The sequence below is a fragment of the Phallusia mammillata genome, chromosome 7 (genome assembly GCF_965637545.1).
Source record: "Phallusia mammillata chromosome 7, kaPhaMamm4.hap1.1, whole genome shotgun sequence".
Lineage (NCBI taxonomy): Eukaryota > Metazoa > Chordata > Ascidiacea > Phlebobranchia > Ascidiidae > Phallusia > Phallusia mammillata.
This window is the reverse complement of record NC_137258.1, coordinates 383,047-396,830: the sequence shown is the minus strand read 5'-3', so window position 1 is coordinate 396,830 and position 13,784 is coordinate 383,047. Positions and strand designations below refer to the sequence as shown.

Sequence of the window (13,784 nt, the reverse complement as noted above, 5' to 3'; positions counted from 1 at the left end):
TCAAAAACGAGCTATTTTGGTAAACAAATATTGCAAAGTTTGCACAAATTATGTCGCAACCGCTACAAAATACCCCCTGGCCATGTTTTTGAGCAATGGGCAATATATGGTCATTGCGGGATTGGGCATGAAAGTGGCACAAGAAAATACATGTCATACGCAACACAAAACAGTATACAATGGATAATTTGTTGATTTCTGATAATTTCTGGATCAACTACTCAAAAATACATAAGTTACAGCACAAAGGCAAGAATTTCTTCATTAAGCATTTAAAACAGCATGAGCATATACATTCAAAAACAAACAACATTCAATTTACACCACACCATTTATCGAATTTGATTATCGCATTTCGAGCGTAACGTTTTGTTTCTGGAGATAGATTGTCTCCAGTCTTCAGACATCTGAATTGCTGAAATTCGGTGTCTGTCAGTATGGTGAATGTGAATGTCCTTTGCTCTTGATCGCAATAGCGGTTCGAAGGCACGTCGCTTCTGAAACAACAAAATAACAAGCAGTATACCGCAATAACAATGACATTATTTTACATGAAAGTTTCTACGTTTCAATGTGTAACAATAGAACATAGTAATTACGGTAGAGCAGCGCATTTATTGCCTGAGAATCGAATTCAGTATTATGTGTTACAATTGGGCAGGCAATAAACTTGGCAATTGAAGCGGTAGTCTTGGCTGACTAAACTCGACAAAATTGTACAAAAATTGAATACGTTTGATAAAGCAGAACACGAAATCAAGTTGTGATTTAATGAAGGTATGCCCCCAAGCTAGCCGATGTTCAGACTAAACCTTAAATTGTAGATGGTACTCAGGAGTATATTGATGTAAATAATCATTCGCATGAAATATAATAGTATTCATTCCTCGTGGGAAAGTGATAAAAAGTACGTACGTGTATCGAGCCATGCTCGGAAGCTACGACAAGCTTCGATTGTTCGTTCTTTTGTAATGTATAGAAAAGCGCCTATAGTTGGCGTATCATGCAATGATAATAAAACAGAGAGCGCCTAGTTGGCGTCATAATGCAAAAATAATAAAGTAATCACCGCCTATTTGGCGTAGTAATACAATAATCGGACAAGTAATAAAGACCGCCTAGTTGGCTTATCATGCATGAACAAGAAGAACAATAAACGCCTAATTGGCGCAACATGCGATGTAATAGCACGGTGGCATAAACAATATACTCCTATGGCTAGGCTAGTGGACAGCACCCACACGATTTGGTTGTTTTTATGGTTAAATTACGTGTTTCTTAAAATCGAGCGCATGAGGTCAACACAGTGGAAGACCGATACAATTCTTTGTGCGCATATGATGTAACATGAGTTGTAAAAAGTTTTTCTTTCGTTAAACAAATACGCATACAAATAACAAATCAGCCAAGAATAGCACTTCAATATTTGCTCACCTGGTTTAAGAAAAGACATCGCACTGCGGTGTAACTGATCGAACGATGATATAGAAACATGATCCAAACGGTGAGAAACAAAAACAAACGTTCGACGTTGATGACAACACATAAAATACAGTTTTCTGCAAAAAAAGTAAAACGTTTACAACTTCTTGGTTTAACGATGTAGTCCAAACATTTGGACGGCAAACTGGTAATTCTTTCGGTCTCTTGTAGTAAACTTCGCTGCCATCACTCGAGCTTTTCTGAAGTTACCACTTGTTAAACAGCAAATGTTTTGTAAGTTCTCCTCACTCGGGGCACCAAATTTTTGTAGTCACTACAAATTAGAAAGAGGTATACCACCGTCCTTAACCTCCCAAGCTCCTGGGCTTGTCAGGACCGGAGTCCTGGAAACTCCACACACGTGTCTTGCACTTCGGTTCGTTTGTTTATTGTTCACGAGAAGAGAGAGAGATGGAAGAAGAGAGCTAAAAAAGATCGAAATGAACGAGTGCGGTTTTATATATACCCGGAAAAAGGCGTTAAATCGTACACATGTGCTCTTGCGATTGGCTCTTGCACAATTCCCACACAAAGCAGCGTCCAATCACAGCGCGGTACAAAACATACGGTTAAAGCTCGCAAACACCAGATCACAAAGTCGCCTCTGCATCCTAATTAACTGCGACAGGAAATATTACAAAGTCCGAACACGATTTGTCAATACAGTGGGATTTGGTTGCTATACATTTTAACTTCCTCGCAGCCTTTGAGCTAGCGAGTCAAAAACGAGCTATTTTGGTAAACAAATATTGCAAAGTTTGCACAAATTATGTCGCAACCGCTACACATGCTTTGTCGAAACACAGATTTGGAAATGTAACTATAGTGTTCTTCAAATAGGTTTAGTTGAGCAGCGTTAATTTGTTTAATCAATAAGTCAACTATATGCGGTGTGTTTCAATTGTCTACCTACAAGGGTCAGTACAATTTCTAACATATTTAATGATTTGTCAACTGAGCTTTAAGCAAATTTCACGTGGGAATTTAAACACGATCACAGGGCGTCTTATATCATCGGGTGTAAGTATAAGAATGTGAAATTTAGAGTTTTATTCCGGTGTGATACGCGTATAAACGGTCAAGCGGTTTGATATTTTTAATGATGAATTTAAACGCAGCATTTAATGCAGAATTAAAACATTGATCTACTTTTTGTTCACATTCAACGTAAGATGTTGGCCTTCATGCTCTTGTTGCTGTCAAACCAATATCCTACTGGTCTCACTTAAACCGCATAAAACACATATTTCCAACAATGACTTGAATTTATTACTTAACAATGAAATAACAACAAGTTTTGTACAACGCGCTGCGGAAAAATATTACCAAAATAAATGTGAATTGTCATTTAGATAGAAGTTGGCCGTTACTCTATTATTTCTCCACACATCCCAAACTCGTAATTTTTCTACTCCAGCGCCAAACCCGACACAGCGCAGGTTTCAATACATTTAAAAAAAAGATATTTTAGTTGTGACAGTTATACCTTTATCATGTCAACAAACTTATGTACTTTCAGGTCGGTTAAAACGAAAACTCGATGAACAAAGAAAAATTGTGATATTTTTGGTGCGATTATACATTTTCAAAAAGATTTTTTTTAGATTTTCAAAATAGTGTTTGTGACAGGGTTATACAGGTATAATATCAACAAACATATATACATTCGGATTAGATAAACAATAATCCGGCAAACAAATTAGATTTTGATAATTTCGGTGCGATTATTTATCTTGGTTTGCCTGCACGCAACAATCCTTTCAAGCACATATAAGTTTAACAATGATGTCAGTTTTAATTAATTTCTTACAGATAAAAGCGTGTAAATATTTTATTGTTTCTAGGAAACAACTTAAAAGTTAATTTACAGGCGACAGAACGGCAGAGGTTGTGGATCACTCTCGTTAACTGTCTGCATCCCGGTAGACCTAGTCCATGTAGGTTTACCCACAAGCCATACGATACCAGGGTAGTTGGTAGGATAGCCGCTACGCCATCGTGTGTAAACACTACCACCAGTGGAGCTCACAGCATTTCTATTCTAAACAAATGTACGTTCATTGGCCACAACATGAAAAAATAAATAACTTGTTTATACTAAACATCTAATTATGCGATTATCAAAGTTAAACAATTATCGCATTCACGCTGCTTGGATTTTACATATTTTATCAATTTGTTTTTTTTTTTTTTATTAATATTGTTCCCTTCACAATAAATTGCCGCTTTTAAGAAATTGCCGCTCACCGTGTAACTTGATGCCAACCACACGAAAACATAATCGTATGTTCGATCAACGTGTTTCACCCAAGCTTTCTGTATGTATTTGTAAAGAACATCATATTGTTCTTTAGTCTCTATGTCAACCAATGTGGCTCCGTAGGAACGACAAACATTTGCAGCTGCCGACTTTCCACCGTGAACATTGTATGTTGCAACAATCCACGGTAGCCAGTAGCAATGATCTCTGTACACGACTCCTGCACATATTCTTTGTTCTGCCAATAGAAAGAAATTTCACCTTTACAAATAATTATTTTGTTAGAGTGGCGAATTTATTGGTCTGTTTGTGTCAATGTTGTTGCAACTGCGCTAAATTTGAGGTAATTTGACTTTTAGAGGAGGTTTATTTGCACGATATTGCGCCAAACGATCAATGATGGTTACTAGCTTCAACTGTTAATTGTTTATGACGTCAAGTATGTAATTGTAATTCAGTGAATGCTTTTTGATTGTTGCGCACAATGCCATTATGTTGCAATGGCTGTTGAATACTATTGTGATAATTACTAGATACAAACACTGTTGGGATTCAGCCGGTTCACACCGGTTCTATAGAACCGTCTGACGAAATTTTATGAGATCAGCGAACCGGTTAGCATTACTGGTTACTGTCACTGGACTTTTTGTAACAGAACCAGCTGAAAAATATGACTTTTGTGATAGAACCGGCTGACAAAAAATTGAATCCCACCACAAAATAAAACGCTGATTTAGGTTAATAAATCACCAAATGTCTCTAAATCAATTAATAGGGCAAACAAATGAGATACTATAACTCCAAACGTATGACATCTAAGCGAATTTTGAAAGACGAAAACGCAATTTACACCTCAAACAATTATGGACTTAAATAATGAAAGAATATTAAAATTAAATACCGCATTTACTCGATTATAAGCCGCATTTTGTAATGTTAGGTACTATTGTTTAACAAAGCTTCTTTATGTTGCTATGAAGTACAACTATTTGTCAACAATTGCTGGTCACGCTAATACTTCTACCCAGCAGAGCGTATGTTGACGTGTAAAGCTAACATGTAAAAGTAGAGCTACTAACACAGGAACTCACAGACAGGTCTGATAATTTTCAAAAGGTGGCGCAAGGGAGCGTAGGCTTTTACTATGGTAATAATTGCTGACTCAGCAAATTGCTGACTGTTGGTAAAAGACTATGCTCCGTTGCGCCACTTTTTGGAAATGAGCAGGCCTGTCTGTGAGTTCCTGTGTTAGTAGATTTTCCAACATGAAAACGACTTTTAAACGAAAAATAAAACAAAAAGCAGGGGTGTGGAAATAATATCAGTATGAAAAAATATGTATGCGGCCCTTGATTATATGTTGCACAACTGCAGGGTAAACACTTTATGAAGCGCGGCTTACAATCCAATAAATACAGCATTTGGTTTTGGTGCAAACGTGAAAATTACATCACTATAGCGATGTATAATAAATAAATAAAAATTTACAGAACTATTGCATTGGATTGGTTACTTTCTTTTTAACGCATTTTTTAACAACATTTCCACTACCAACTTATTTAGGTGCATTTTAATAGCATTTATTTAACAAATTGGCGTCATTTAGTTTTGTAGATATTTTTTATATGTAAGCAATTATTTAGTTGTCTATTCAATAGTCATGTGACTAGAATTCGGACAACAGTTTAAATTTCTTGTGTTATTAACAACAGAAAACATTAGCTGAAAGTCTTACCATTAATTATTTCATGTATACGTTTGTCGATTTGGGTCCAATTCAGCAATGGTTGGGGTCCAACCGGACCAGGTTGACCCTGGTCACCTGTATCGCCGGGCGGTCCGCGTTTACCTGGCCGACCTGGAGGTCCTCTTAGTGTTGACTGATTCAAAGAAATTGAAGGCTGTTGCTCAAACAAACTGTCAAGCGGCCGACAAACCAAATATTTTTCATGGTGGTTGTCATGACAATATGACGCACCAATGATTGTCAAGAGAAAAACTAGCATAGGTATCAAGTACATTCTGCCTAATGATTGAATTCTGTCAAAAATAAACCAAAAGGGTGGCTTAGCACATTTTTCCATTGCACATACAATATAACCTATTTCAAAATGTAATACATTTCCTATGTTTATTTGATATTGGGTCCCTTATTAGCAACCTTGGCAGAAACTTAACGGTTTCCCACATATGCAAGCCTTGCACATAATGCGTTAAATGGTTTTTTTACTATGCAGTTTAGACACTGTTATAAGTGTGCCTTATTTTAAAAGACAGAAGGGTAAATATTGGAGCTATAGGCTGAAACACAATCATCAACACCTAAAAATGACAAAATTAACAAACTGTCTAAATTTATTCCAAAATTTACTTATTTAGGGAGCAGCAGAGTAAGTAGTGGGGCTACAGGGTAAACACAACAATCGACACCTATAAATGGCAAACTATACAAGCTATTTACTAAATACGGACATTATTTATAAATTCAACCACTTTACCGGTGAAGTGGGGTAAACAGTTGTGTTACTGGTTTAATATTGTTTAAAAATGAGCCAATTTCAGGGAGCTAGCAGGGTAAATAGTTGGGCTAACAAGACAAAGAAAACAAGTGGCACATCTACATGACTATATCTACTACCTGTGAAAGTTTCATCCAAATCTTTCAAAGATTTTAAGCCAAAAGTGCATGGACAAACTTCAAGGAAGAAAAAACACAGAAAATGCTACGTTTTTGACAAAAGATACCTACAAACTTGACCTTCAGTGACCTCTCTTCGTACGGCAGCCAAGCTGACAATGACCATTTAATGACTTTTTATTGCGTCTTAAAACTTCTGGTTTTTTACCTTCATGTTAATCAACAACGTTTGCCTGACATGTATGAAACCGAAGTATCGTTTTTATCATGATTAAGTTCACTTCTAAGATATACAGCCTTCGCTAAAAACTATAAATGCGCGTGCTAACTTAAGTTTTATTAAGTGAATAAACCAATGATGTAAATGTAATGATGTAAATGGGATGTAAATGTAACTATTTGGCCGATTGAGTCAAAATTGTGCATACTAAACGAGTAACCCACTACAAACAATTGTTTAAAATTTTGTATTTCTGACTTAAAGGACTGGAAAAGCTAAAACCGAATACTTCGGGGTTGAGGGGTAAAAAATGAGTGAATCCCATTAAAAGTTATAAAATTCTTAGAATACCTTACATTACGCCAACCAACAAAGCATGAAACTCTTAGATCATGTACTCTAGTCCAGGGCTTCTCAAACTGTGGGTCGCGACCCAAATTGGGGTCGCGGAATATAATTTTGGGGTCGCGAAATATCGTGGGTTTTATGTCATTGTCACAATAAATGGTGTACGTGCGCACATTTTTGTTTACACATCATTTCCGTGTAAAGGCTATACCAGGGGTGCACAACCTTGCGGCCGTACAGGGACGAGTTTGTGTGGCCGTGAACATGTTTATTAAAATATATGCACAGGTGCCAGTGACGTCAATAAAAACAATGTACATTATGACGTCATTAAAGCTAAAAATGACAATCTGTGTGTCAAGTTAGAAATTAATTTAGGCCTTTTAGGCGGGTAGAGCTACTAACACCATAACGAGAATCACACCCAAAAGTCGATTTGATTATATCTCCAAAAATGCTCACGGTTCGGGCTATTAGGGTCGGGGTAAGATATTAGCACTTAAAATTCAATAAAACCAACCCAAAAAATTAGTTACTAATGTAAAAATGTGAAAAACTTATTTCCCAACTCAACCCATTTATACCCGCTAAATAAAAATTCAGCTGTTTACGCCCCCTTGTGAAAGCGAAGTTGTGATTCTCGTTGAGGTGTTATTAGCTCTACCTTTTAGGCGCCATTAGATGGTATATATATAATATAAGTATTTCTTTACATCAGTAATTTTAAAACACAAGCAAGCGCGCAGGCATTTGTGGGCCGTTGGTAAAATAAATATCTGCGACGTGGCCGTCATAGCGTAAAGGTTGTGCACCCCTGGGCTATATCCATCAAGGGGTCGCGTAGAAATTTCTGTTTGAAAATGGGGTCGCAGAGCAAGAAAGTTTGAGTAGCTCTGCTTTAGTCAGTATCAAGCCGTTTTTAGGAGGACCCAATTTTCTCAGCACCAAGTTCGCCGGTTTTCGCCGAGATTCGACAACCTTTTTTGCACTGCGGACTGATTTGAAACTGAAATTTTTTTTTTTATAGCACCTCATAAACTATAGCAACTTTGATTCGATGAGAACATTGAGTTTGGTTTAAACGACCCGGTAACGAACTCCTAACGACCGGTGGTTGCCAACTCACAACGAATATTAAGGTGTTTAACTTTAAACTGTTTTGTTAAGTCTGCAGACGGCACACACGAAAATAGTTTGAGACCTAAAAATGTTAAAGGGCTCTGCACACCCGACGCGGTTGACGGTTGCGGCTACTTTGTTGCTAAGAAAACTGGGTCAATATTCTCGACATATTGAGAGTTTCTAAGTCTTAAGAAAGTTGCTACAAAATTCCGTTGAGTTTATTTTGTGACGAAATCTGAAGCTCCCGCTGTACCAACTGAGCAACACAGGCTCGGTGGTGAACCCTCCCCGAAAAGACAGGCAACGGTATTTATGACTTTTGGCAAACAAAACGTTTTTAAAGCTATCCACAAACGGATCTGGGCAATTAGAAGAATTTGATATCGCAAACACTGCTTGTCTAAATCGACACAAGGATTAAATTTTCATTACAATTTGCGTGATGCGTTAGGCGAAATGAAAACCAGGTTAAATATCATGTCGGCTTACACTTCAGCTTCAAGAAAAACTATCAAGAAATTATATGAAGCAACATGCTACTTCAGTCCTGCCGCTAAACAATATTAGAAATGCGAGTAAACTAACAACTTGTTAATTAACAAACCACACATCTTTCATCCTAGTACATACGCAGTGGACCCACTTAAACTAATAAACAACAACAAGACATGTCTCCACCGATCTTTAATACAAAAAAAACGGAAATATAAAATCTACAAAATTCATTTTCAATTGCTTACCAACAACAATGCATAACCACCGAAATAGCTTTTATTCAACATGCAACTACCTTTTAACAAACCACCAACCAAACTGTAAACCAATCTGACTTTACACATCCTAATTTATAATTATTTTTTATCCAACAAGTTTATTAGACTACAATTTCCACTATGAATATATGAAATAAATCTAACGCACAGTGGCCTACATATCTTGCTGAAAACAATTCATTTCACTCATTTGTCTGTTTCATTGTATGCCTAATAAAACAAAGAGCGTTGGGTAAAAGTTTTTTTTTGGCACAGGCTTGCTCGTCACACATCTCAATAAACGATGAATGCCAATCTAGGCCACTTGGCGTCCAACTGCGCGTATGACGTTACAATGGATTTTATAATAACTATGTTACGTCACACTAATACAAGTGAAGATAATTCACACTATAATGTTTTTGAGGCAACCACTGTTAGAAACAACTGTGTCGAGATAGTCACAACCAGTCAGTCCCAACCGCATCAAGTGAGTACATTTTTCAGTACATTAAAATACATCAAAAATTACCTGCGTTCTACTATGGGTGAACCTCGATTGAATGGCCTTGATTCTTTATTTATTCACCGCGACATTAAATTAAATTACGACGACGTAATAGTGGTATTTTCAAAAAAAATAGACGTATAGACTTCATGTAGACAGTGTAAATTCCCTGTGTCGTATTACGTAAGTGAATATTTTATATTGCTTCCATTCTTTATTCGTTTCCCTCAACAAAAAAACATACCAAGTGTTACACGTATACGATCGAATCGTGACTATAACGTTCGTTACTTACAGCAAGAGTAGGGGCTTCACAGGGCCTTAGGCTAACCAGCATTTAGTTGATATTGCGAGTTTAGTAGGCACAACAGGTGCTAACAGAGAGGTCTATACAGTCTACCGCCGGATGGCGCAATATATTTTATATTTTGCCCCCCTAAAAACGATCCTAGATACGCCACTGCGCAGTTGACCCACTTAAACTAATAAACAACAACAAGACATGTCTCCACCGAACTTAACCACAATTTCTACAAAGCAACATTAATCTCAGGCAAAATAGATGGGTATCTTAAAATTAAAAAACGGAAATACAAAATCTACAAAATTCATTTTCAATTCCTTATACCAGCGGTTCCCAAACTGGGGTCCGCGGTCCTTTAGGGGTCCGTGAGGCAATTTTGTGGGGACCGCGAAGCGATTGAAGTAATTCTATAATCTTATTTGGCGCCAGTTTGTGCCACTAAATAAGTTTAAATCAAAGTAGAATTGAGAATCGACTGTCTCCATTGCTAAACAATGGCCTTTATTGAATGACAACTATCAAAAATGCAATTGTTCGCGCACAATCGTAATGTTTTTTTTGTCCCGTTTGTGATGTCACATGCTGTCTTTGGATGATTGTTATGCGCAATTTTGCATAACTAGTTAAAATCCTGCAATCAACTTTCGTTTTTATGAAATACACATTTAGGCTTAAGGACCGCGAGCCCTCGAAATAGTGGCGAAGGGACCGTTTTGTAAAAATATGAAAAAGTTTGGGAACCACTGGTTTATACCAACAGTAATGCATAACCGAAATAGCCTTTATACAACGCGCATGTACCATTTGACAAACCACCAACCAAACTGTAAACCAATCTGACTTTACAACCTAATTTATAATTATTTTTTAACCAACAAGTTTATTAGACTACAATTTCCACTATGAATATATGAAAAGAATCTAACGCACAGTGGCCTAAATATTTTGCTGAAAAAAATCATTTCACTCATTTGTCTGTATTTTTATGCCTAATAAAACAAAGAGCGTTGGGTAAAAGTTTTTTAAGCACAAACTTCAAACGAATATAACAGAGCTTCACATTTGGAACTGCAGCGCCCTCTCGCGGGCATCTTAACAGCTCTTGTTTTTTAGAAAATGTTTAGAATTAAATTTCGCAATACAGTCGTTCTCAGTCTTATAAACTTATGTGAACTGCGGGCACAACATCTGGCACGACCAACGCACAAGCAAAACAATAAATATCTTCTGATCTAAGCCATTATTTACATCTCAGTCATTACATACTTTTTTAATCAACAAAAATCGAGACATTTTGGCCTAAAATTAAATCCTGATTTTTAGGATTTGTCGCCACAAATTTTTTTTTGCATTATGAAATTCCAGATGCCCCACAGTACAGATGTAAATTTTTAGCGGTTCACCAGTAACAGTTTAGTAAGCTAGAAGATCGCATAAAAACCTGAAAGAAAGCCCTTTATTGTATTAAACATGCCTTAAACCAGGGGTGTCCTACTCGTGCACGCTACCGTGCCATTTTTTAAAACTTTACATAGCTCGTCTGGCGATTGTATGTTGCAAATACAAGTTCTCTTGCCTAAAAAGCTATTTGGTTTATTAGTGGTTCTCATTATTTTTTCAAAACGGTCCCTTTGCCATTATTTTAATGGCTCGCGGTCCTTAAGCTGGAATGTGTATTTCAGAAAAACGAAAGTTTATTGAAGGATTTTAGCTAGTTATGCAAAATTGCGCTTAACAATAATGCAAAGACAGCTTGTGACATCACAGACGAGAGAAAAAGACATTACAATTGTGCGCGAACCATTGCATTTTTGTTAGTTATTATGCAATAAAGGCTATTGATTAGCAATCAAAACAGGCGATTTCCTAATTCCACTTTGATTTAAACTTATTTCGTGGCACAAACTGACGCCAAATAAGATTATAGAATTGCTTCAAACGTTTCGCGGTCCCCCAAAATTGTCTCACGGACCCCTAAAGGACCGCGGACCCCAGTTTGGGAACCGCTGGTTTATATTATGCTTATAAGTGTACTTAATTCTTTTCTACTAAATTGCTTTCCACAAATTTCTCACGGATAGTGCCAATGATTTCTGGAGACAGCGATTTTATTTAATTGTTACGTATTACTGTCCAAACCAGGGTTCACCAACCTACAGCCCGTCGTTTTATTCGGCTCCAAACAGTACACATGAGTTAGTTTAATGCAGCGGTTCTCAAACTGCGAGTTTTATATTTATATGAGAAGAAGTGGTTATTTACTTCATTTTCATGTAACAAAGGCGATAGTTTGCGCACTATGTTAATATTGATTTAGTCTTGTTTGTGACGTAATAAAATGCCTTTGAAACATTCCCACGCAAAATGATCTTACGAAGCTAAATTCGTTCTGTATGTTGTTGTGGGAATGCTTTCGAAAGGAATAAATTAACTTTTAGTTTGGTAACTGGACAGTTTTGATTTGCCCAAGTATTTTAAATTTCATGAATATATTAAGCTTGGACCGCAAGTGCTCGAAAAAAAATGTTAGGGTACCGTTAAGACGTTTGAGAACCACTGTTTTAATGCAACGTAGTATAAGCCATAAACGCTTGTAAAGACCTGCTGATTTCAATATGATTTAGATTTGATGAAACACTAACCATTCGGCCAAAGTCTTTTTGTTCACATTCAACGTAAGATGTTGGCCTTCATGCTCTTGCTGCTGTCAAACCAATATCCTACTGGTTTTACTTTAAACCGCATAAAACACATATTTGCAACACCCCATTGATTTTATTACTTAACAATGAAATAACAACAAGTTTTGTACAAACGTGCTGTGGAAAAAAAATATCAAAAAACAAAAAAATAAATGAGAATTGTCGTTAATCTATATTATTTCAAACCCGAAAAAGCGCAGGTTTAAATACATTTTTTTTTAAATCCTCTTAGTGTTGACTGATTTTAAGAACTTCCAAACAAACTGTCAAGCAGCCGACAAACCAACGACAATATGACGCACTAATGATTGTCAAGAGGAAAACAAGCTTAGGTAACAAGTAAATCCTGCCCGAAGATTAAAAGCAACTGATTTGTCTGTGTGACTTCAAGGTATATATAATGGGCAAATGTGCCTTGAGCAAAAAATGCTCCTTTTTCTGAAACGGCTCTCGTGCTGTTACCATGGCAACCGATGCTGAAGAAATCGCTTTTTTTCGACTACTCGCATTGTCGGTGTTTGTTCCATGACGTCAGTGCACTTGGAGGGAGAGCCTGTAAATAACTTCCCTTCATTAATGCTTGTGCGGCCCGCAGAGACGCTTGAATTTCAAAAGTACTGGCAAACGAGTCCAATTATTACATCTTTTTGAGCCGATTAATGCGCTTAATGCTTGTCTTCTGCGACCTGACAAAATGTGGCAAGAATCAAATACGAATTATACTTGTAGTTAAGCATATTTGGTAAGAAACAAAGCAAAATCACTTTGTGTGATGAACATGTGCGGCCCTCGATCCAATTTTGACATTTATAATCGGCCCTACAGTAACTAAGGTTGCCCACCCCTGGTCTAGACAATATTCAACACTGCAAAAATATCTAAATACATTGTGCTTCTGGTTTTTTTGCAAGCTAATGTAGAGTAAGTTAATGAGTGTAGTATTGTTGGAACAAAACATTCTCTTGATATGATCTAAGCAACAAGTAAACCACAAATAACCCAGGAATTGTTGCACCACCTTACGGGGAAAACATGAGTTGCAAAGGACGCGGTAACAAACAGTGACTTGCTTCATGTCAAACTGACACGTGAGAACCGATTGTTTGTTCGGAGAAAAACTTGTTTATTGCAAGGTCCGCTTCGTTCCCAGGAACCCACTGGGAAATGTTGACCCTGAAATAATAGCTTGTGTCGACAAAACGGCGCCAGGCTCCCACTTTGCAAATGCCGGCCAAACTTTTGTGCTGCTTTGAGCTTATTGAAAGTTCCGACTGCTGCATCCGAATACGTCATAATATCTGGTACGGAAACAATGTTGATCTGTGTTCCCATGCCCTTGTCGACAGAGCGACGCCAGGCTCCCACTTGCAAATGCCAGCAAAACTTTTGTGCTGCTTTGGGCTCCTTAAAAGGTCTCACTGGTTCGTCTAAAAACGTCATAATATCTG

At 37.1% G+C, this 13,784-nt stretch overlaps 1 protein-coding gene across 2 annotated transcripts; it reads right to left on the bottom strand.

The window, feature by feature from the left end:
- Nucleotides 1–3,023: 3,023 nt before the first annotated feature.
- LOC145238504 (uncharacterized) lies at nt 3,024–5,846 on the bottom strand. 2 transcript variants are annotated; one of them, XM_080101695.1, is made up of 3 exons: nt 5,478–5,846; nt 3,730–3,980; nt 3,024–3,523 (listed from the first exon to the last, which is right to left on the bottom strand). In XM_080101695.1, the coding sequence occupies exons 1-3, from the start codon at nt 5,824–5,826 to the stop codon at nt 3,347–3,349; spliced, it is 777 nt and encodes a 258-aa protein (XP_079957821.1). In that variant the 5' UTR covers nt 5,827–5,846; the 3' UTR covers nt 3,024–3,346. The 2 variants fall into 2 exon arrangements, with proteins under 2 accessions (XP_079957821.1, XP_079957822.1); XM_080101696.1 differs by having other exon boundaries at nt 3,422–3,518; nt 5,478–5,845.
- Nucleotides 5,847–13,784: the final 7,938 nt, after the last annotated feature.